This window comes from Balaenoptera borealis (assembly GCF_965194805.1).
Source record: "Balaenoptera borealis genome assembly, chromosome: 11".
Taxonomy (NCBI): Eukaryota; Metazoa; Chordata; class Mammalia; order Artiodactyla; family Balaenopteridae; genus Balaenoptera; species Balaenoptera borealis.
The window spans coordinates 4,816,669-4,841,916 of record NC_138868.1 but is presented as its reverse complement, the minus strand read 5'-3'; the positions used below and the strand labels follow the sequence as shown (position 1 = coordinate 4,841,916).

At 39.7% G+C, this 25,248-nt stretch overlaps 1 protein-coding gene and 1 pseudogene across 9 annotated transcripts in view; one reads left to right on the top strand and one right to left on the bottom strand.

Moving 5' to 3' along the window:
• Positions 1-25,248, top strand: part of PPP6R3 (protein phosphatase 6 regulatory subunit 3) — a 130,017-nt gene that overhangs the window by 5,772 nt on the left and 98,997 nt on the right. For 2 of the 8 annotated variants that reach the window (XM_082342856.1, XM_082342867.1), the window contains one exon: positions 15,806-15,903. The exons of the other annotated variants lie outside the window; for them this stretch is intronic. In XM_082342856.1, coding sequence (XP_082198982.1) covers positions 15,856-15,903 — 48 coding nt within the window. In that variant the 5' untranslated portion in view covers positions 15,806-15,855. Of the gene's footprint in view, positions 1-15,805; positions 15,904-25,248 lie in introns of those variants that run through there. 8 annotated transcript variants of the gene reach the window in all.
• Positions 4,664-15,201, bottom strand: LOC309606160 (nuclear nucleic acid-binding protein C1D pseudogene; annotated as a pseudogene). Its single transcript has one exon. The product of its transcript is annotated as a nuclear nucleic acid-binding protein C1D pseudogene (transcript).

Below are 25,248 nucleotides of genomic sequence, written 5' to 3'. Positions count from 1 at the left end.
TGGACCTGGATGTAAATCTGAACAATAACACTGGTGTCAACAGTAATGCGACACACTGACAAGGAGAGAAAGGGGAGCTTGCCTGAGAATGCATGGTGAGTAATCAGGGTGAGTAAGGCAGCAGTTACACTGGCCACTAAGGCACACTCCGGGGTGGCCTCCTCTATCCCGTCAGGCTTAGTGTAGTCAGTAGACATTGGCTGGACCTTGGTGAAATCTGGGCCTTCAGTCCCCAGATGAGGCAGTGGTGGGAGGAACATTGACAAGTATTGACTTGAGTGGCTGTGTGGGGCTTCCTTTCATGAGAATCATGGTTTTGGAGGTCATTGATTATTAGAGAAAAATTTAGGTCATGCTGGAAAATGGACCTATAGGCAGCAGAGAAATCTCAGTTCCTGGGTGATTCCTTAGGGTTTTGGTGGCCCCAATAGACCATAATTTCAAGTGTCATTTGTTTCAACAATAACATCATAGCTGGAACTCACTGTGAGTTAAGAATAAACACAACATTGTAAATCAACTATACTCCAATAAAAATTTAAAGAAAAAAGAATAAATGGTTAACTTCTGAGTTGATGTTTTGTTTGTTGTTGTTTGTTTTTTAGTGGTAGTACATATCTGTTTTTGTCATTGTAGTAGATGAGGGAGTGTAGTGTCTCCTGGTTTACTTCTGTTGACATAGAGATACATAGGGTTTCTGTTGCCTCTGGACAGTGGGCAGGTCACATCTGCCTCTGTTGCCTGCGATGAGACCCAGTCCCTTCTGATTAAACAATACTCTTTGAATCACCCCCTTCCCGCCTTTCCACTGTGGACCTCTCATCCTTGATTTATTATACTCTTAGATGGATACAACAGCTATGTATTTGGCATCTATCATAGGGGTAGTATTTTAAGCTAAGGAAGTTTTCACAGATTAATATCTGTTCTCTGTTCTCAATTCAGAGTGTCTTGTGGAGGTCAAGAGTGCACAGGACCTAAAATAGCTGACTTTGAGTTCTGGCTTCCACAGTCTTCCAGCTGTGTAATCATAATATTAGATGACATCTCTGTTCCTTCGTTTCCTATTTGTGAAATGAGTATTAAATATAAACGAACTAGCACAATGCCTAGTACACAGTAATATTTGTTTTAATATTACTGTTATCAGTCTTCTTTCTAATAACAATAGAAATAAGTTCAGAGATGACTAATATAAGTTGCAGTGAAATGCCCTGAAGAAGTGAAATGGAATATTATGGCATCATAGAGGACTTCCGAGGTCTAACCAGCTGCTCTGGGGAAGTGTAAGGTGACGGCGAAGTGGGTCAGGGCAGGTTGTAGGGTTAGGTGGTAGTGTTGTTGTTGTCTTCTTTTTCCCCCCAAATTTGGATTATGTTATACAGATTTTATTTGCTAAAATGTGATAATATTTTCTTACTGGGGTGGGAGTAGAGATCATAAATTTGAGGTTTTGCACTTTGCCTTCTAAAATATTCATCTTTAAACTCTCTCTGGCGCTTTAAGACAGCATAAAAACCCCGTTTGCTTTGGAGTCCCTCGTGTTATATGGAACCATATTTTTTCAGTGTGCTGTGCTCTTGGAGATAATCACGCATGTCTTGAAGGATCAATGTTTTGTTTTCGTTTTTGTTTTGAACTTTTATTTATTTGGCCGTGCTGCGAGGCATGTGGGATCTAGTTCCCTAACCAGGGGTCGAACCCGTGACCCCTGCAGTGGAAGCTCATAGTCTTAACCACTGGACCGCCAGGGAAGTCCTTGAGAGAACAGTGTTTTTTAACAGAGATTGGCTCTTTTAAATTTTGCTTTCAGTTTCTTTACAAATTTCACATTATAACCAGACAACTCTTTTCTGTAAAGGGCCAGTTAGTAAATATGTTAGGCTTTGCTGGCTATATGGTCTCTGTAACTACTCGATTCTGCTGCTGCGGTGTAAAAGCAGCCACAGTCAACATGAAACGAATGAAGGTGGCTGTCTTCTAGTAAAGTTTTATTTACAAAAACAGGTGGTGGGCTGGATTTGACCTGTCTTGCTCTAACCTGTTTTTTGTTTCAGTTTTTAATGAGATCATGTGTTCAAGGAGTATATGTCAGCCTGTGTACAGATATTAAATGTTAAAACTACCAATTGTGCACCCACTGACCAGCTTAAGAAATAGAATGTTGCCACTACCTTTGGCTTCCTGTATGACCTCCCCGACCACTCCTACCTCTTCTGACCTCCCCAAAGCAAGGGCTGCCCTGCATGTATCATTTTCTTGATTTACTTTATGGTGTTACCATCTGTGAATGTATCCTTATATAATATAACTTAATTTTTGCATGTCTTTATATAAATGGAATCATTTTGTTCTGTAACTCACTCCCTCCCCTCTTACTGTTTTTGAGACTCATTTATTCAAATGTTTGAGTACTTATGTCTTAGGCGCTAAGACATACCTTCTGATGTTGGCTATATTAGCAGTGATCAAAGAAGACATTGTCCCTGTCCTCTGGAACTTACGTGTTGGTGGAGAAAGACAGTTAAAGACAAAGTCAAAGACACGGTAGTCATGTGGTGATACAGCTGGGAGCAAAGTCAAGCCAGGTGGGTGGGGGCTGTTTGCAGATTGAAATAAGGTGGTCAGGAGGGGCCTTCCTGAGACCTCTGAACACAGGAGGTGAGGCAGGGAGCCACGTGGCTACGGGTGGGGGTGGGGTAAGGGGAGTCTCACAGGCAGAGTCTGGTGCACGTGAGGTGCTAAGAAGGGTTGTACCTGCTGTGTTGGAAGGACAGTAGAGAGCCTGGCAGGAGGGAGAGTGGCAGGAGAGGAAGTCGGGGGGTGGGGGGCGGGAGCCAGTCACACAGGCCATTGTTGGGATTTTGTCTATTTCTCTGAATGAGATGGGAAGTCATTGTAGTGTTTTGAGCCAGGGGTGTCATATGAGATCTGATTTATGTTTTTAAAAGGTTGTCCTGAAATCGTGTTAAGAATAGCTGCCCCTCTGCTGCCCAGGATCCAACAGAACAATGATGACAGCTTGGAGTGACAGGGCACAGGGGTGGAAGTGAGGAGTGGTTGGATTCTGGGTGCATCTTGAAAGTCGGGCCAACAGGCTTTGCTGACAGATTGAATATAGCTGAGAGAGCGGAGTGAAGGTGGTACCGACCAAGGGTTTTTGCTTGCAGTCAGGTTGGTGGGCGGCTCAGGTTTGGAAGTAAGATCAAGAGCTGGGGTCTGGGCCTGTTTCATTTGTGACGGTCTTCGAGAGCTGACTGGAGCCACGTAGGGTTACGGCATTCGGAGTTGAGGGGAGAGGTCTGGGCTGAGGATAGATATGTGAGAGTCGTCAGTGTTTTGATGACACTTAAAAGTCCTGATGTTGAGTGAGCGCACTGATGAATGAGGGCCGAGGCAGCAAGGAAAATGGGGACAGGCAGCCTCCGAGGTAGAGGAGAACCAGGTGGGCCTTGCATCTTTGAAGACGGGGGAGGCGTCGTCAAGGGGGCGGGAGTGAGAACCCACGCCCAGTGCTCCTGCTGTGCCCTCAGGTGAAATGAGGGCCCAGACTTGTCCTGTGGCTTTGGTGGCATGTGAGTCATTGATGATCTTGACAAGAGCAGTCCCCACACGGTGGTGCAGGAAGAGCCTGGAAGGGAGGGTTCACGAGGGATTGAGAGAAGAGGAGGGCAAGTGGAGAAAGCCCTTTTGTGGGCACTTGCCGCTGTGCTAAAGGGAGAGTTGGGGCCTTGAGAAAGTTTGGTTGAGATGGCCGAAATTACAGCATTTTTGTACTGTTGGTGGGAGGTGGTTCTGTACAGAGTGAACGCCTTGATGAAGCGGGAGAGGGGACATTTGCTGGGAATGGGCCCACGTGGAGCGCCCGTATGCTCTTCCTTGGTGAGATGAGGGAGAGCGTAGTAGGAGAGCCGGCATGGTGGGAGCAGGGCCGTTTTCTTTTTTCTCCGTGAAATAGGAGGAGTTATCAGTGAAAAAGAGAGTGAGTAGGGGCCGGTGGGGTGTGAGGAGAGAGGAGAAGGTATGCAGTATTCTATGGGAAAGTAAGAATGTGAATGGACTAGCCATGTGGAGTGGCCTCCTGAGGGGAGCCATCCTTAGTTTAAAGTGAAAAAAGAAGTTGTGTTCTTTTTCCTGGTAGCAGAATAGGCAGTGTTGCAGTTGTGTTGGAGTTGTGGTTTACCCAAGCAAAAGTGGCAAAGCAAGAGAAGGTCAAGGGAGTGATTATGATGGTGAGGTATGGACTTGAAGCTGGGAAGGGAGGGAAGTGAGACCATGCAGATAACGAGTTTTGTCTACAATGATGTGTGTAGCTAAAGTTTATTCCTTTTCACTTCTGTGTTCTATTTCAGATTGAATATCTCATTTTATTCTCTGTCCTATCATTGTAGGATAGGATTGTTTCCACTAAAGAAACAACGAGGCTTTGAACAAGTGCAAAAGCATTTCTCCAAGGTATGAAGCCTTGGAGAGAACTAGAATTGCAGGGTAGTGGGACCTGTACAGCTTTAACTTTAGTTAAAAATAGATGAACCAGTTTACCCTCCTACCAGCACTGTTGTTCTGCATCCTTGCCAACTCTTGGTATTGTCATACTTTTTTGTATTTGCCAGATTGGTGGGTGTGAACTTACATCTCATTTTTTAATTAATAGCTTTATTGAGAGATGTAATTCACATATTACCATTTACCCATTTAAAGCGTACAATTTAATAGGTTTTAGTATATTCACAGAACTGTGTAATGATCACCACAATCTAATGTTAGAACATTTCATCATCCTGAAAAGAAACCTTGTACCCATTAGCAGTGACTCTCCATTCCCACCTAACCTCTAGGCAACCACTGATGGACTTTCTGTGGATTTGCCTGTTCTGGACATTTCATGTAAACGGAATCATACAATATGTGGTCTTTTGTGACTAGCTTCTTCCACTTAGCATGTTTTCAAGGTTTATCCATGTTGTAGCATATTTCAGTATCAGTGCTTCGTTGCATTTGATTGCTGAATAACGTTCCATTGTATGGACATACCACATGTTATTTAACCATTCATCAGTTGGTGCATGTTTGGGTTGATTCCACTTTCTGACTGCTATGAACAGTACTGCCGTGAGCATTTGTGTATAAGTCTTTGGAGGGGCATAGGTAGTTATTTCTCTTGGTGTATACTAAGGAGTGGAATTGTTGGGTAATGTAACTGTGTTTAACATTTTGAAGACCTACCAAACTGTTTTCCAAAGTGACTGTACCATATTGTATTCTCACCAACACTGTATCAGGGTTCTAATTTCTCCATGTCCTCACCAACATACATTATTTTCCCTTAAAAAAAAAAAATTATAGCCATGCTAGTGAAGTGTGGTATCTCATTGTGATTTTGCCTTTCCTGAATGACTAATGCTGTTGAGCATCTTTTCATGTCCTTATTGGCTGTTTGTATATCTTCTTTAGAGGAACGTCTATTCAATTAATTCTTCGGCCATTTTTATTAATTCATTTATTTCTGCATGGTTTTAATGTTTTCCTTTCATATTACTACTGAAGTTGAGCATTTTTTTGGCTATTTGGATTTCTTTTGTGAAATACCTGTGTATGTCTTATTTTTTTTCCTCTTGTGTTGTTTGGTTTTTCTTATTTGCAGGAATTCTTATATATTCTGATTTTTATTAATTAGTTGTGTGACAAATATCCTTTCCCAATTTGTGACCTGTCTCTTTACTGTGTTTATGGGATTTTTAAAAAAATGTTTATTGAAAGCATGTAATAAAAGGGCAAAAATGGATCTTAGTATCTGCTAATCTTTTCTTCTAGCCCTCATACTACCCAAGTAGAAGAGGAAATAGATTATTTGGTTTATAGGTAGTTGTCTTTTAAAAAGTTTTATGTTTTTTTCTTTCTACAAGTCTTGCATTTTTTGTTGTTGTTGTTGTTGTTAGATTTGTTTTTTGGTTACTTTATAGTTTCTGTTGATGTTGTAAATTTTTAAGTTAAAAATTTCTATTTGCTGGTAAATGGAAATGAAGATGACTTTATATGTGACTCTTATATTCTTTAACTTCTCAATGTAATAATTTGCTTGTGGACTCTTGGGGGTTTTTATGTAGATAATCATCTAATCTTTGAATAATGATAGTTCATTTCTTTTCAGTCCTTTTACTTTTTATATCTTAATTCTAGTTCTAACTGCACTGCTTCATGGCAGCCAGTGGGGGATATAAATGGCAATGGCGGGCATCCTTGTCATAGTCCCGGTTTTAAGGGAAATGCTTTTATTTTTCACCATTAAATGTGTGGATACTTTTTTTTTCCTTTAACAGGTTGAGGAAGATTTCTTCAATCTTAGTTTATGGAGAAATTTAAAAAAAAATCACAAGTGGGCATTGCACTTAATTGAATACATTTTCTACATCTATTGGGATGATAGTACAGTTTTTCTCCTTTAATCTAGTAATATGAAAAATTGCTCTAAAAGGTAATATTGGAATTAATTTCACATTTCTGGGATAAATCCAGCTCAATCATGACATATTCTTTTTTTTTTTTAATTGTTTATTTGTTTTGTTTTTGGAATGTATTTTTTTTGACCATGCCACTCGGCTTGCGGGATCTTAGTTCCTTGACCAGGGATTGAACCTGGGCCCCAGCAGTGAAAGTGCCAAGTTCTAACTACTGGACCGCCAGGGAATTCCCTTAGATATATATATTTTTTTAGTTGCTAATATCTTAGGATTTATGTATCTATGTTCATTGGTAAGATCTTTAATTTTACTTTTTTGTATCAGCTTTATGAGTTTTACTATCAAGGGTATTCTCAGTCTAATAAAATGAGCTGTAGTATTTCCTCCTTTTTATTCTCTTAGAGAGTTTGTATGTAAAATTGGAATTATCTGTTCTTTCATTTTGATAAAACTTGCCTGTAAAACCATCAGGGCCTGGTGTTTTCTGTCTGAGATTTAAAAATTACTGGCTTGGTTGCTTTAATATTTATAGGATCATTAGAGTCTTCTTTTTCTTGAGTCACATTTGGTAATTTTTCTAAAACATTTATTTTGTCCTTGTTTTCAAATATATTGGCAGAAAATAATATCTTATGATTCTGCCTGATTTGTAATTAATTACTAATATTTACTTTCTTAAGCAGGATTCTTAGCTCATTGATTTTCAGGTCTTTTGTATACATGTATACATATATATGTAAATAAGGTAGTAACTACCCTTTAAATACTACTTTAGCTCCAATTCAGAAGTTTTGCTATGCAAAATTTTTATCTTTTAGTTCTGAATGTATTCACATTTTCATTTTGATTTCTTCTCTGACTTCGAAATTTAGAAAGTTATTGAAAAATCTTGATATATTGATCTATATTTTATTTATTTATTTATGGCTGCATTGGGTCTTCATTGCTGTGCGCGGGCTTTCTCTAGTTGCGTCGAGTGGGGGCTACTCTTCGTTGTGGTGCGCGGGCTTCTCGTTGCGGTGGCTTCTCTTGTAGCAGAGTATGGGCTCTAGGCACACGGGCTTCAGTAGTTGTGGTGCACGGACTTAGTTGCTCCACAGCATGTGGGATCTTCCCGGACCAGGGCTCGAACCCATGTCCCCTGCATTGGCAGGTGTATTCTTAACCACTGTGTCACCAGGGAAGCCCTGTATCTTTTAATCTTTGTTATTGATTGCTAACATACATTGTGCTAATAAAATGTGGTCCAGTGTGATTTTGATTGTTTGAAATTTGTTGAGGCTGTTTTAATGGTGTCTAGTTTGTGGCAAATTTTTATTAGTTTTCCACGTGTGTTTAAAAAGAATGTGTTTCCAATTTTAAGGTCAGGTTTTCCCATGTCTATTGGATGAAACACATTAATTGATTTCACATTCAGACTAGTGTCCTTAACTAATATTGTCTGCTTGTTCCATCAGTTACAGAGAGGGGTGTTGTTAAAATCCCATTGTGATGGAACATTTGTCAAATTCCTATAGTTCTCTCAATTTTTGCTTTCTATCTATAAGTTTAGAATTGCTAAGTTTCCAGTGACTTGCACAGTTTGTCATTCTGTAACGAATCTTTGTTTCTGGGAACATTTTTTCCACTAAAATATATTTTGTCAGATATTGGCATAGCTGTACCAAGGGACTTTAGTTAATGTTTGCCTGGTATATATTTTTCTGCCCTTTAACTATCAAGTTTTGGTGCCCTTAATGTTTTAGGAGTGCCCTTTGAAAGCAGCACACAGCTAGATTGCATTTTTATAATTTGACTTTAAGCTGGTTAGTCTATTTACATTAGTTGTGATTGAAATATTTGGTTTATTTCTACTTTCATATTTTGTGCTAATTGGGCTTATTTTTTGTTCTTTTCCTTTTCTTGTCTATATATTGTGGGATTTTTTCCCTTCATTCCTGTCTACCCTTTTTACCTACACCCAGTAAGAGATTAGACACTTCTTTTCTTGGTGATCTTAATCATTTCATATTTAACTTAAGGCCCAAAGTTAATTGATATCTTTACCCTTATAAGAACTATTGAATGCTTTTAGTCTCAATTTATATGCAGCTATTGCCTAACTAGATTAGAATTAGAAGTGAGCTGTCAGTTGTTCCTTATCCAGGAATTTGAGGTATTCTGAGCCTAAAGTGCTCTTCATGTTGGCCAGTCCAGCAGATATGTTTAGTCTTTTTTTATTTTTAGATTGCTGGTATTACCTTTTATTTTGGATTGCTCTTTTGGTGTCTTGCTACTTTTGAATAATCATGTACCAGATATTGTTTTGGATATGTGTCAATCAGTATTCAAAAAACTTTAAAAATTGCAAGTAATAGAGGCTGTTCATTTAAAATTTTTTTTATTTTTATCTTTTGACTGTGTTGGGTCTTCGTTACTGCGCACGGGCTTTGTCTAGTTGTCGCGAGCGGGGGCTACCTTCGTTGTGGTGTGCGGGCTTCTCATTGCGGTGGCTTCTCATTGTGGAGCACGGGCTCTAGGTGCGCAGGTTTCAGTAGTTGTGGCACGCAGGCTCAGCAGTTGTGGCTCGTGGGCTCTAGAGTGCAGGCTCAGTTGTTGTGGTGCACGGGCTTAGTTGCTCCGTGGCATGCGGGATCTTCCCCGACCAGGGCTCGAACCCGTGTCCCCTGCATTGGCAGGCAGATTCTTAACCACTGCGCCATCAGGGAAGTCCCGAGGATGTTCATTTTGTTAAGAGCTGGCAAATGCGATTGTTTTTCCCTCCTTTAAATGGAGTGTTCCTATGTTAATAAGGAATTTTTTAAAGATTTTCTGGTCCTTCACATTAATTAGCTCATTTTTATATCCAGAAATGGAAAAGATTTCAAGACTAGTTACCTTTTTTAAATGGGGTCATTTGATTGCTAGGAAACGTTTATGTGAACTTTAAATGTGACTCTGGCCAAGTATAGAACACCAAAAACAATCTGGAAAAGGGATGTGGATCAAAATAGATTATGAGCTGAATCTGTCTTTGCGAAAGGAAAAGAGTAGGGTTCAGCATTTATAATACGTGGCCTATCCTGAGGGAGAGGGGGGACGGTTTTATACTTCTTTATGTTAAGTCTTTTCTTACTCTGACTAATAAATTAAAAGAGGCATGGAGGAACATACTAGCATAGGCTGGGCTGGGTTGGAACTCGCTTTGTGACAGTGTGGTTAGCAGGACTTGTAAACTGAGGAGAGTTAGGGGGTTTGGCGCCAGTGCCGCTGATCCCAGGAGTAAAGAGTTAGTAAATACTTTCAGTCCTATCCCAGCAGTTTTCAGTGAGGCCAAGGAGCTTGACATGCATAGGTATGGTAACTATTGTTTTCATCAAGTTTCAAAAAATAAAGTTTGATAATCTTCTAGGGCAACGAGGAAAGAATGAGGAAGAGTTGTAGGGGGCACAGGGTAGAGAGAGAGAGAGCTGGTTTAGCAGAATTGTTGTGAGGCTTAAAGTTAAACATTATTGGGCATGTTTATGTTTATCCCCTGCAAAAAGTAGAGTCCATTCCTGCCATTTACCATATTGTCAGGCTTAAAGTTTTTCAATTTTTGGCATCAGTGACTGTTGAATTGCCTCTTGATTAGTGTAAACCTTCAGCAGCCTGCCTTTGCTTACGTACCTGTCTTACACTGGGTAGATGTAATTGTCTCTTCCTATTTTGTTTGCCCAGTGCCTGTTATTACGGTTGTCACTTGTGCTTGATTCATTACTTGCATAGTTTAACTCTTTTCACCTTAAGGTGAGTGTAGGATGTTCATCTTTTATATGAAGAAGGAACCTCTGGGAGGGAGGGAGGACGTCTAGCCAGAATGATTTCGGGAAAGCGTTGTTAAGTTGATGAGAACTGGATTGGAATCTTGGTTTGACCACTGACTGACTTTGGGCAAATTATTTCACTTTCTGAGCCCCAGCTTCTTCCTGTATAAAATGGAAGTAATATTAAAGTTCTCCTCCCTTTTCCATAGAAGATAACTTTGGGTAATTTGAATTTGTAGGGTTTTATTTTTTTCCCTTGCAAGTGTATTAATGTAGAAGTCATAAACTTTCACAGAACAAGTGATTAAGGCTATGCTGACTTTGTTAATGGTTAATATCTTATTTTATGAACTCTTTCACTGGCTTTGGTTTTGAAATCTTGACTGGTAGTAGGATATAGTGAAATTTTCATTTTTACTTTGTTGCCGTTTTTCTGTTTAGAATAGAAGCCTTAGTTTAAAAAAATTAATCAATATGTGATCATATTTGCTTTGAAAAAAAGTAAAAATAGGTAAGACTAAAATCTCTTCTGCTCACCTTCCCCCAATTCTTTTCTGTCTTCTGCTCTTAATAGTTTTGTCTCTATTTTTTTGATTTTTTTCAATGTGTTTGTATTACTTACATACGTGCTTATAGAAACTATACAGTGTTAGGCATACACTTTTTTTTCTTATCATTCATCACTTTTCATTGAGTCCCATGCAGTACACAGAGATCTGTCTTCTTTTTAATTACTGGTATACTTTATAGCTATTTCCCATTTCAGTGGGCTTTAGATTTTTATTTTTAATCACAAACAAATTTGGGTTGCTTTTATTTATCTTTTTATATAAATTTATTTATTTTATTTATTTTTGGCTCCGTTGGGTCTTCATTGCTGTGCGCGGGCTTTCTCTAGTTGCGGAGAGTGGGGGCTACTCTTGGTTGCTGTGCGCGGACTTCTCATTGCAGTGGCTTCTCTTTTGCCAAGCACAGGCTCTAGGCGCACGGGCTTCAGTAGTTGTGGCGCACTGGCTTCGTTGCTCCGCGGCATGTGGGATCTTCCTGGACCAGGGCTCGAACTCATGTCCCCTGCATTGGCAGGTGGATTCTTAACCACTGCGCCACCAGGGAAGCCCTAGCTTGCTTTTAGTTTGTTACAATAAAGCACTTTGTTCTTAGAAGCTTTTAGAAGTTTAGTGTTTGGTACAGAAATAGGTAAAATACTAAATTATAAGCTGGATTCTTTGCTTTTTATCTTTACGTACAAAGTACAACTGTTAAGCAGTGGAAGGAAGCCTTTTTTTAGAAAGCTTTTCTATTATCTCCTTTTCAAGTGATGTATGACATATATGACGTTTAAAAGCTCTACTATAAATGAACAGTGATTTAGCAAATCTTTTCTTGTAAAAACATGCATAACACAAATTTACATTTAACCATTTTTTAAATTAATAAACTTTATTTCATAGAGCAGTTTTAGGTTCACAGCAGAATTGAGGCAGAAGTACAGAGCCAGAAGCCTATATACTCCTTGTCTCCCCACGCGCCCCACCCCCTCCAACCTCCATGAACCTACGTTGACGCATCATTATCACCCAAAGTCTGCACGTTACATTAGGTTCACTCTTAATGTTGTATATTCTGTGGGTTTGGACAAATGTATGATGACCTGTATCCACCATTGTAGTAGTCTGTAGAGCAGTTTCACTACCCTAAAAATCCTCTGTGCTTTGCCTGTTCATCTGTGCCTCAGACTTAACCCCTAACAACCACTAATCTTTTTTTCTTTCTTAATATTATATAATGAAAACAGGTGTATTTATAGCTTCAGCATACTTCATAAAATCATTATTCACTGAAAATAGACAAATGTTTACAAAGAACATTTAACTTAAATTTCATAGTTGCTTATAAAATGGCACTTGAAAGAGTGACCTGTATAAGGAAATAAGAGTCTTGTCAAGAGACAGTAAACTATAAATATAAAATATACCACAGTGTTAAAAACCTCACAGTGTTCTATAAGAAAATCAATAAATATAACTTAATCTTTCTGGGGGGAAAGGTATTTAGCATTACAAATTTAAAATACAGATTTTATATATGAATTCAATACGGAATACATTTAAACCTTACAATGCTACATAATCATTGTCTATTTTGTGGAAAACAATAAAAATATGCACTATTATGTATAAAATAGATAATTAATGAAAACAGACTGTATAGCACAGGGAACTCCACTCAATGCTCTGTGGTGACCCAAATGGGAAGGAAATCCAAAAAAAGAGGGGATACATGTGTCCGTATAGCTGATTCACCCTGCTGCACAGCAGAAACCAACACAACATTGTAAAGCAACTACACTCCAATTAAAAAAAAAAAAAAAGTAAATTGAAAGAAAAAAGCAAGAAAAAGAATAAAATTCTTAACCACACACACAAAAAAATTATATACTTTTGGAATATGTGTACATCAAACCAAAAGGTTAATTTTTACTTTTTCCTTTATTGGCAACTTTGGGTGCATTTTTAGGTTTTGGTTCCCAGAGGGCATTTATTACAACACCCTCTTGAAGCCACGCCTCTGTCCAGGTCGCCAGCCTTTTTCTTGTCTGTTATTTCCTTGACTCTGTTCATGTATACTCTGATTCTTTCCAGTTCCTGCTTTACTGGATGTTCCTTAGGATTGACTCCCTGAGTTGCCAGATAAACCCAAAACATTGAATTTAATGTGTAAGCAGAAACTAAATCCACTTTTGCTTGTTCAAGTGGGTCCAACTTCTGCAACAACTCATTTCTAGAAACAGGCGTCATGGTCTTCAGCATCTCATCCACAGCACCAATGGAATTCTCACACGTTGATAAATATTCATGAATTTCTCCTGGATAGTCTTCATTAATTTCTTCACCTGCCATTATTGTCAACTCTCAGGCCTTCCACTCCTGCCTCCCAGAAAGCAGTTGGCAGCGGTGACGTCAGTGGCGCACCGGCTCTGCCCACAGCGAGCAGCGCTCTCCAATGACTTCACTAATCTTTTTAATGTCTCTATAGTTTTCCTTTTTCTAAAACGAAATATAGTAGGAAACATGCAGCATTGTAGACTTTTTAGACTGGCTTATTTCATTTAGTAATATACATTTAAGGTTCCTCCATGTCTTTTCACGGCTTGAGAGCTCATTTCTTTTTAGTGCTGAGTAATGTTCCATTGTTTGGTTGTACCAGTCTATGCACTCACCTACTGAAGGACATCTTGGTTGCCTTCGAGTTTTGGCAGTTATGAAAAAGCTGCTGTAAACATCTGTGTGCAGGTTTTTGTGTGAACATAAGTTTTCAGTTCGTTTGAGTAAATATCAAGGAGCATGATTGGTCTCATAGAATGAGTTAGGAAGTATTCCTTCTGTTTCTGTCTTTTGGAAGAGATGATAGAGAATTGGTATAATTTTTTCTTTAAATGTTCGGTCGAATTCATCAGTAAACCCATTTGGACGTGATACTTTCTGTTTTAGGTTATTAATAATTGATTCAATTTCTTTAATAGATGTGTAGACCTATTCAAACTGTCTATTCTTATGTGAGTTGTGACAGATTGTATCTGTCAAGGAGTAGATTGTATCTGTCAAGGAGTTGGTCCGTTTCATCTAGGTTATCAAATCTGCGGCTATAGAGTTGTTCATAATATTCTTTTATTATCCTTTTATTGTATATGGGATCTGTAGTGACTCCCCTCTTTCATTTCTGATATTAGCAGTTTAGGTCTTCTTTCTTCCTTAGTCTGGAAAAAGTCTTACGAGTTTTATTGATTTTTTTTTGTTTGTTTTTGAAGAATCAGCTTTTGGTTTTGTTGACTTGCTCTACTGATTTCTTGTTTTAAAATTCTTTTATGCCCTAATTTTTATTATTTCAATTTTCTGCGTAGTTTGGAATTAATTTGCTCTTCTTTATCTAGTTTTCTAAGGTGAAAGCTTAGATTATTGATTTTAGATGTCTTCTAATATATGCTTTCAATTCTATAAATTTTAATCTAAGCACTGTTTTTGCTGCATCCCCCAAAGTTTTTAAGTAAGTTGTATTTTCATTTTGTTCAGACATTTTTAAAGTTTCTCTTGAGATTTTTTTGTCTTTGATCCATGTGTTATTTAGAAGTGTAATGTGTAATCTTCAAGTACTTTGGGTTTTTCCAGCTATCTTTCTGTTACTGATTTCTAGTTTAATTGCATTGTGGTCTAAGGGCAGACACTGTATGATTTCTGTTCTTAATTTGTTAAGGTGTATTTCATAGAACGTGGTCCATCTTGGTGTGTATTCCATGTGTGTTTGAGAAGAATGTGTGATTTGCTACTGCTGGATGAATTAGTCCATACATGTCAATTATATACAGTTGATTGATGGTGCTGTTGAGTTCAGTTGTGTCTTTATTGATTTTCTGCTTGCTGGATTTGTCCATTTCTGATAGAGGAGTATTAAAGTCCCCAATTATAATAGTAAATTCATCTATTTTTCCTTGCAGTTTTATCCGTTTTTGACTCGTATTTTGATGCTGTTGTTAGCTGCATAACATTAAGGATTGTTATGTCTTCTTGGAGTATTGACCCCCTTTTCATTTTGTAATAACTCTTCTTATCACTGACAACTTTCTTTGCTCTGAAGTCTTCTCTGTCTGAAATTAATATAGCCACTCCCAGTTTGTTTTAATTAGTGTTAGTATGGTCTGGCTCTTTCCCTTTACTCTTAACCTATATGTGTCTTTGAATTTAAAGTGGGTTTCTTGTAGACAACATATGAGATGCCCGGGTGTAGGTTTTTGTTTTTGTTTTTTTGCATTTATCCTGCTTGGTGTTCCCTGAGATAACTGGATCTGTGGTTTGGTGTCCGACATTAATTTGGGGGAAATTCCCAGTCATTATTGCTTCAAATATTGTTTCTATTCCTTTTCTCTTTTCCTTCCGGTATTCCCATTGCATGTATGTTATACCTTTTGTAGTTGTTCCACAGCTCTTGGATATTTTGCACACCGCCCCCCCCACCGCACCCCCCCACCCCCAGTTTTTTTCCTCTTTGCTTTTCCATTTTGGAAGTTTCTAGTGTCATATCTTCAGGCTCAGTGTTTCTTTCCTCAGCTATGTCCAGTCTACTAATGAGCCTATCAGAGGCATTATTCATTTCTGTTACAGTATTTTTGGTCTGTAGCATTTCTTTTTGATTCTTTCTTAGAATTTTTATCTATTTGCATTATTTTATCCATTATTGCATGTTGTCTGCCTTTTCCATTAGAGCTCTTAGCTTACCTGGTCTGATAATTCCAGCATCTCTGGCATACATGACTGGTTCTGATGGTTGTTCAATCTCTTCAAACTTTTTTGTCTTTTTAGTATACTTTGTAATCTTTTTTGAAAGGCAGACATGATGCACTGGTAAAAGGAACTGTGAAGAATAGACGTTTGGAAATGTAGTGGTAAAATGTCTGGGGAGGGGAAATGTTCTGTAGTGCTATGATTCAGTCTCAGTCTTTTGGTGAGCCTGTACCCCTGAACTATGAACTTCACCAGTGCTTCTCTGCTTTTTTCCTTTTCTTAGGTGGTACAGGATGGCTAGAGTGGCCTGGAGTTGTGTACTTCCCTTTCCTCATGCGGAAGGTTAGAGGGGGCTGGAGTTGGATATTTCCCTTCCTCCAGGTAGGTTAGGTTCTGGTAAAACCTCAGTGGGTTAGGCTCTGGTAAAATAGTTTTTTTTTTTGAAGGTGAGCTTTGTTAAGAACGGAATGTCCTGATATATTTCAAAAAAAAAAAAAATAGAAAAGAAAATGTTCTTTTCCCCCTCCCAGAAACATGAGGGGAGGGGAAAAGTCTATTCACTCACCTACTGAAGGACATGTTGGTTGCTTCCAAGTATTGGCAAGTATGGATAAAGCTGCCATAAACATCTGTGTGTAGGTTTTTGTGTGATCATAAGTTTTCAACTTCCTTGGGTAGATACCAAGGAGCACGATTGCTGGATTGTATGATAAGAATATGTTTAGTTTTGTAAGAAACTGCTGAACTGTCTTCCAAATGCCTGTACCATTTTGCACTTTCATCAGCAGTGATTGAGAGTTCCTGTCGCTTTACATCCTCACCAGCATTTGGTGTCAGTGTTTTGGACTTTGGCCATTCTAATTGGTGTGTAGTTGTGTCACATTGTTTTAATTTGCATGTTTTTGGTGATATAATGATGTGGATCACATCTTTGTTAATGACTGTATTTCAATGGATAGATAAAAGAACCTTGGTGCAGATAAAATCACTGTTATTCAGGTTCCATGTGTTTGTGGATGACCTGGATTGTTTATCCTGTGGTGGTCCCCACAGTGTCCTGTGACCTCTATATTTAGACATTTCTCTTTTTTTTTCTGTTATAAACTCTTTGGACATTGTTATATATAAGACTTTTTTACTCAGGATAAATATCTTAGTGTGAACTCATTAAAGCAGAGTAATTGGGTCAAGGAATGTATAGATTTTTAACCCCCTTTGATATCTGTGGCCAGAAAAATTACCCCAGTTTATGCTTTTATCAGCCGTTCTAGCCAGTTTTATATTAACGTATATTTAAAATCTTTTTTATTAGGGGGAAATTTTAACGCACACAAATAGAGAATAGTGTAATGAGCCCTCAGGTACTCAGCTCCAACAACCATAAACCCAAGGCCAGTCCTGCCCTACTTACTCCTTCAATCCCCACTTCTCTCCTGGATTGTTACTATTTTAAAACTCTATTGAATTGTAAGAGAAATATAGAAGAGTACACATCATAAATGAAATTTTCAAAGTCTGAAACCCACTTGGGTAATTGGGTCCCGGGTATCTCCTTTGTCCCCTTTCAGTCATACCCTCCTCTCTCCCGAGGGCAGCCAGTATCCTGATACTTAACTGCATTAAGTTTTGTTCCTTAAATAAATAGAATCTTACGGTATGTTCACTTGTGTCTGAGTTTTTCTCTTGACATTGTGTGTGAGATTGTTGGGGATATACCTAGAAGTGAAATTGCTAGCTTGTAGAGGTGTGCATATATTCCATTTTGGAAAACTGTGGCTGCATCTACTAAAGTGGCTGTGCCAGATTACACTTCCCCCAGCAGTGCGTGATGTTCCGCTTACTCCATACTGTCTTTAATAGCTCATATCTTTCTTTCATGCTTTTCATTTTAGCTACACCCCTAGCTGTGTAGTGATACCTTACAGTAGTTTTAATTTGCACTAGTGAAGTCAAGCACCTTTTCATGCTTTTTTTGGTTGTTTAGTTATCCTTTTTCATTTTTATCTTTTTAAAATTTTATTGAAGTATAGTTGATTTACAATGTTGTGTTAATTTCTGCTGCACAACAAAGTGACTGAGTTATACATACATATATACACATACACACACACATTCTTTTTCTTTTCATTCATTCATTCATCATTCATTTATTTATTTTTGGCCACGCCACGTGGCATGTGGGATCTTAGTTCCCCTACCGGGGATTTTTTTTTTAAATTAATAAATTAATTAATTAATTTATTTTTGGCTGTGTTGGGTCTTCGTTTCTATACGAGGGCTTTCTCCAGATGTGGCGAGCGGGGGCCACTCTTCATCGCAGTGCGCGGGCCTCTCACTGTCGCGGCCTCTCTTGTTGCGGAGCACAGGCTCCAGACACGCAGGCTCAGTAGTTGTGGCTCAGGGGCCTAGTTGCTCCGCGGCATGTGGGATCTTCCCAGACCAGGGCTCGAACCCGTGTCCCCTGCATTGGCAGGCAGATTCTCAACCACTGCGCCACCAGGGAAGCCCCCCCCCCCGCTACCGGGGATTGAACCTGTGCCCCCTGCAGTGAGAGCACGGAGTCTTAACCACTGGACCGCCAGAGAAATCCCAATATATACATTCTTTTTAATATTCTTTTCCATTATGGTTTATCACAGGTTATTGAATATAGTTTCCTGTGCTATACGGTAAGACCTTGTTGTTTATCCATCTTATATACAATATTTTGCATCTGCTAATCCCAAACTCTCAATCCTTCCCTTCCCCAACCCCCTAGTTATTCTTTTTTAATGAAGAGTAATATTTGTCTCCTTTTCTTTTGTCTATTGCATTATCTGTTTTATCATATTAACTCTCTGTTGCTTCATAGCAATTATCCCCAAACTTAGTGGTTTATAACAACAGTAAACATATATTATCTCATAGTTTTTGTGGGTTAGGAACTTGGGAGCGACTTGGCTGGGCCATTTGGCTTGGATGTCATCAACCTCTGAAGGCTTGACTGGAGTTGGAGGATCCTTCCCAAGGTGGCTCATTCGCATGCCTGGCAGGTTAGTCCCGGCTGTCAGTGGGAGGCCACAGTTCCTTTTCATGTAGGCGTTTGACAGAATTGCCTAAGTGTCCTGTCCTCGGGACATGGTGACTGACTTCCCCCTGAGAGAGTGATTTGAGAGAAATAGCACCAAGTGGAAGCTATCATTTTTATGACACAACCTCAAAAGTCTCATGGCATTTAATTTTGCCATATTCTGTTTGTTAGAAGAGACTCACTACATCGTCCCACCTTGGGGAGTTAAGTTCCCTTTTTGAAAGGAGTGTCAAAGAATTTGTGGACATATTTTCAAACACAACATTTGGTAGGGTTTCTTTTATTCTGGATATGAATCTTTCAGGAGATACAAACATGGTGAATATCTTTGCCTACTCTGTGGATTGTCATTGTGTCTTTGGAGGAAGAGGAGTTAATGTAATTCAGTTGATTAATTTTTCCTTTATGGCTAGCCCCTTACATATTACTTTGAAGAAAATCCCAAAATGATTATCTTGTTTCTTCTGTAAATATGTCAGTATAGATCTTTCAAAAATAAACACTTTTTTTTGTTTTAACCGTAACATAAGCACAAAACTATAACATCTAAATAAAACTCGCACAAAGCAGTTGCTTGATACTATCCAGTACCTAGTCGGAGTTGAAATTTCCAGTTGTCTCAAATGTCATAATTTTTATATATACAGTTTTCTAATTTTGGCAAATCAGGATCCAAATAAGGTCTACCAGTTAAAACAATTCCCCCTACCTCACTTTCCATCTGTTTGTGGAAGACCTCGATTTTTTTTGTCTTGTAGTATCCCCACAGTGTCCTCTGCCTGGTAAGCAGGTAGTTGTAAGTTTCTCTGTTTGGGCGTAAACTTTCCTGCAGTCTCGCTTGTGTGTCTTCTTTGGTTGTGATCTGTCTCTGGAGGTTGAATGTGGACCCAAACTGAAATTTTTAAAGGGCTTCCAACCTAAATCACATTGAAATTCTTTCAGATTATAGTTCTAGACTTAAAATGTAATAATGTTTGTTTTGAAATGTACTCTGTGTGTTTGTGAGGCCATCTGAGAGTGCATTTTTTGTTTCTTGAGAAGACCCCACACTGACTGTAAGCCTTGCCCTCTTGAAGATACCACACCCTCTCTGGTAGTTTAAATGTTGCAGGGCATAACATAAGGTGGTGTGATACTTTTTGCAAAGCCCCACCTCCCAGGTTTTTTGTTTTGTTTTGGTTTGTTTTTTCACTTGACATATAGTTGGTATAACAATATTATGTTAATTTCAGGTGTACAGCATAGTGATTGGACATTTAAATACATTACAAGATGATCACTACCTAAATCTTATTAATTAGACTTTCCATGTTAACCGTCTACTTTTTTTTTTTTCCTCCTTGTACTGTCCACTAGCTTTCCTTCTCTCATGGCTGATTTTTTGAGTTATGATGACTAGGTTTTAAGGGTTGATGACTCAAAATCTTTTTAGGCCACCTTAAATTTCCAGTCTTCCCCAGTTTCTGACTTTCCCTTCTAACAGAAAATTTAGCACCGAAAAATTACAAAAATTAATGACATAATTAGGATGAATGTTAGAGAAGCAGATAAAGCATTTCTTAAAATTCACGTATGTGTAAAGTTTCAACTTAGTTTTCTTAACAATTCTGAAACCGATTACTGGGATTAGAAGGAGCTGGGCAGGTAGACGGAGGTCATCACTTGATCTGTGTTGTTTCAGTAGTTCAGAAGAATGTATTTGTGTATTATTTGTATAAATTCAAATGGTGATTTACTGTAAGAATGCAAAATATGAAAAACAAAGAAGGCCTTTCTCTGACTCCATGTTGTGGGTTTCCTTAATGAAAGGGTGACTGGGCACAGTGAGCCTGCCGCAGCGCCAGCCAGAAGTCAGGACACCTGGCTCTGGTGTGCTCTGCAGAGCAGGTCTCAGTATACATTTGTTGAATTAAAAAAAAAAAAGTTGTTTTAATACACATTGTACTTCATTTATTTTTTAAAATTTATTTTATTTATTATCATTTATTTTTGGCTGTGTTGGGCCTTCGTTGCTGTGCGCAGGGGCTACTCTTTGTTGCGGTGCGCAGGCTTCTCATTGCGGCGGCTTCTCTTGTTGTGGCTCACGGGCTCTAGAGCGCAGGCTCAGTAGTTGTGGCTCACGGGCTTAGTTGCTCCACGGCATGTGGGATCATTCCAGACCAGGGCTCAAACCCATGTCCCCTGTATTGGCAGGCGGATTCCTAACCATTGCGCCACCAGGGAAGCCCAAATTGTACTTTAAAAGTGTGGTTCGACTTCAAGTAAGAGCTAAATTTTCAGTGTTTTGCTTTTAAATGAGTGTACGTAAAGGATACCGATTGTTGACCATAATTCTTTCAGCAAATATCTGGGTGCCTGTCCAGTGCCAGGCCTGGTGCTTTCAATGCTTTGGTCACACGTGGTTTAAAAAGATGGCATGCTGGTGCCCTCAGTGAATCAGGACAGTGTCTCAATAGAGATACAGTGCAAGCTACATATGTAATCATAAATTTTCTAGTGGCCTCATGAAAAGGAAACAGGTAAAATTAATTTTAATGTATTTTATTTAACCCAGTAATACAAAACATTGTCAGTTCAGCATGTCATATAAAATTATTAATGAGATATTTTCACTTCTTTCTTTTGTACTAAGTCTTTGAAGTCAAGTGTATGTTTTACACATACATACTTCTCAGTTCGAACTAGCTGTGTTCCACGTGCTTAGAAGCCTTATGTGGCTGCCACAGTGGACCGCATAGATCAGATTATCCTCATTGTTATCATCACTCGCATGGAGTGGCAGAGGACACTGACTGGGAACACAGGAAACGGTGGCTTAAAGGGGCCAGAGGAGACGCAGGAGGTGAATTAGGAAGCTGTTCTTATCCTCCGGGTGGTGGCAGAGGAAGGTGAAGAAGGGGAGATACCCAGAAGATGGAGTTGACAAAATTTTGATGAATTGGATATTGGGAGGGAAAAGAGGAGCCAGGCTCTGTCTTTTACAACTGGGGTGTGCCTTTTCTGGGACAGGGAGAACTTAGTGAGGAAAGAGTTTGGTTGGTGGTCAGTGTATGATAGAGAGCAAAAACCCGTTTAGGAGATACTAAATTTAATGTGCTCGCAAGACATCCAAGGGGAAATGTCTGCTAATAGTTGGGTACCTGTGTTTGAAGTGCAGAGATGGCCTTAATTGGTTTTATAAATTTGAATCTCAACTGTGTTTACAGAGGTATATTTTAAAACCCGTGGAAACGGCTTCATTTATTCAACAAAACCTTTTTTTTTTTAAGGTCTCCCCAGGCCTTGTTTCAGTTGCTTCGGCAACAGGGTGAGTAGAAGACATGGAAGTGGACACCCCAGCCAATGTAGTCCGCTGGGGAGAGTGTACCTAGGTAGTGTCCACAGTCTGAACCCTGTGGGAACCTCTGCCTCGGAGGAGACCGAGAGGTAGCCAGTGAGAAAACAAGGCGGGTGTGATCTCAAAGAAGCCAAGTGAGGAGAAGGTGCCAGTAAGGAGGGTCTCCTGGTGAACAGTACTGAATGCTCCCGAGAGCAAGGTTGAGAGGAGGACAGAAGAGTTTCACTTAGATTTAGCCCCATCTGGAGGTCACTGGTGACTTGAAAAGGCAGTTTCAGTTGAGTGGTACAGATAGACACCAGATTGGAATGAGCTGAAGAGGGAATGCTTTGAGACAAAGGGCTCCTTTTCTTACTTTTAAATAACCACTACAAACCATTGAGAAGACAGGCCCAGTAGAAAAATGAACAAAGGATATAAACAGACAGTTGGCAGAAAAGTGAAGTATAAATGGCTCTTAGACATGAACAGTGCTCTTAAGAGAAAAAGACATTGTTGGGCAAGGGTGTGAGGAACCAGGCATACATACCTCCATTGGTGGTGGGAATGTGGATAGCCATGACCTCCAATGGCTATTGTGCAGCTAATTAGAAATGAACATTATTTAATCCAGCAGTTCCACTTCTGGGAACCTTGGCGTTTTTTGGTGATAGTGAAAATTGAAAACTAAATGGTCCATCAGTGGTGGCCTGGTTAAATCAACTGTAGTGTAAAGGAAGGTCGGTATCAGCCAAAACTTGTTTTATTTTTTGGCTGCGTTGGGTCTTCGCTGCTGTGCGCGGGCTTTCTCTAGTTGTGGCGAGTGGGGGCTACTCTTCGTTGTGGTGCGTGAGCTTCTCATTGCGGTGGCTTCTCTTGTTGCGGAGCACGGGCTCTAGGTGCGTGGGCTTCAGTAGCTGTGGCACGCGGGCTCAGTAGTTGTGGCTCGCGGGCTCTAGGGCGCAGGCTCAGTAGTTGTGGTGCATGGGCTTAGTTGCTCTGCGGCATGTGGCATCTTCCCGGACCAGGGCTTGAACCTGCGACCCCTGCAGTGGCAGGAGGATTCTTAACCACTGTGCCACCAGGGAAGTCCTGCTAAAACATTTTATTCTTCAAAAAGTAGAATTTGGTTTTGTTTTTTCTACCATGCTATAAACCAGGGACTTTGAGAGTGATTCTTTCTCCCCATTTTAAAAGATTGAAAAAAATATCAGTGGGTCTGGTATAGGCACAGAAGGTATGTGAAAATATGCCTTTGAAGAGCGATGTTAAGCCTGTCATTCTCTCTTGACTTTCTGCCTTTTAACACACTTCACATGAATTATTAGTCTGTATTCCCGTCTCCACGTACCTGTTAGGTAGGGTTCTTTTTAAAGGATCTTGTCCTGTTTTATATATGTTCTGAGTTGTATGCCACAGGAAAGATGGGTATAACATATCTTACCAGCTTCATGGATGAATTCACACTCCAGTTTGCCTTATTGCATGTAAAAATAACCATAGTTCCTGTCGTGAGAGCATTGTTTTACTTGGTTTGGATCATTGATAAAGTAAGCAAGCATCTGATGTTGTCTGAGAAAGCTGGATGTAGCAATGGTGATGATACTACAGCTGCCTGATGGAGGAGGAAGACTTCCTTTGTCCACCTTCTGTGAGGGAAGGGACAGTACAAACCTCTGTGCGCTATATGTTCTCCTGCCACCTACGTTAACCTGGTTTTACTGATCTTCCTGCTTTGGAGAAAGCAGCGTGTTCACATATGGACTTAAAGCAAAAACAAAAAACTGGGTACACCCTAGTAGACCAAATCAGTCTCCCAGCAGAGTACATTGATATTGTAGTGGGTTGGCCAGAAAGTTCGGTTAGTGAATATGTTGTTCAATAAAGTTCTTCATGAAAATGAAAAATGTGTCTTTTATATTTACTTAAAACCGAACGAACTTTTTGGCCAACCCAATATAACTTTAAATTCTCTGTCATTGGGACTCTCTACTTTAAGATCTTGTTTAAATTTAATTAATTTCGTTTAAGAGTTTGAGTCTGTGGTTATTCATTGATTCCTCTTTCTTCATTTCTTAGAGTATCCTGGTTTCACTTATATTTTATATTTCTTCTTAGAGCCACAGGGAAGAAGTAGTTGAGGGTTTGAAGCATCTTAAATGATAGTTTAGTCTACTCATCTCATTTTACAGATATGAAAACAAGCTCAGAGAGATGAGTTTACTTGCCCAAAGGTTGACTGAACTGAATCCATGTTCTCTTGGTCTTCCCCATTAAATTTGGTGAAGTGAGGAGTAACATGATACCCTTGTATCATCAGGGTGAGGTAACCTGCCATAACTTTGAGGTGGGTGTGTGGCTTTATATATATATATATTTTTTAATTTATTTATTTATTTATGGCTGTGTTAGGTCTTCATTTCTGTGCGAGAGCTTTCTCTAGTTGTGGCAAGCGGGGGCCACTCTTCATCGCGGTGCGCAGGCCTCTCACTATCACGGCCTCTCTTGTTGCGGAGCACAGGCTCCAGACGCGCAGGCTCAGTAGTTGTGGCTCACGGGCCCAGTTGCTCCGCGGCATGTGGGATCTTCCCAGACCAGGGCTCGAACCCGTGTCCCCTGCATCGGCAGGCAGACACTCAACCACTGCGCCACCAGGGAAGCCCCTATATTTTTATTTTATTTCATTTTATTTTTTTGGAAAGATTTCTATTTTATGTATTTCGTTTTTGGCTGCATTGGGTCTTTGTTGCTACATGCAGGCTTTCTCTAGTTGCGGTGAGCGGGAGCTACTCTTCGTTGCGGTGTGTGGGCTTCTCATTACGGTGGCCTCTCTTGTTGTGGAGCACGGGCTGTAGGTGCGTGGGCTTCACTAGTTTTGGCACGCGGGCTCTAGAGCTCAGGCTCAGTAGTTGTGGCGCACGGGCTTAGTTACTCCGCGGCATGTGGGATCCTCCTGGACCAGGGCTCGAACCCGTGTCCCCTGCATTGGCAGGCAGATTCCCAACCATTGTGCCACCAGGGAAGCCCGGGGTGTGTAGCTTTAATTACACTGCAACAGTTTTAATGAAGACTTTTTTTCCCTTCGGGTCCTAGTTGCGGCATGTGGGATCTTTGTTGCCTCATGTGGGATCTTTTTAGTTGTGGCATGTGGTCAGGGATCTAGTTCCCTGACCAGGGATCGAACCCGGGCCCCCTGCATTGGGAGCACAGAGTCTTAGCCACTGGACTGCCAGGGAAGTCCTGAGACTTTTAATTTATATGCTGCACTAATTTATTTTTAGTCATGGAGACAATCTAATGGAACTCTCTTTACATTTTTTGGTTGAGAAAGTTGAAGCCT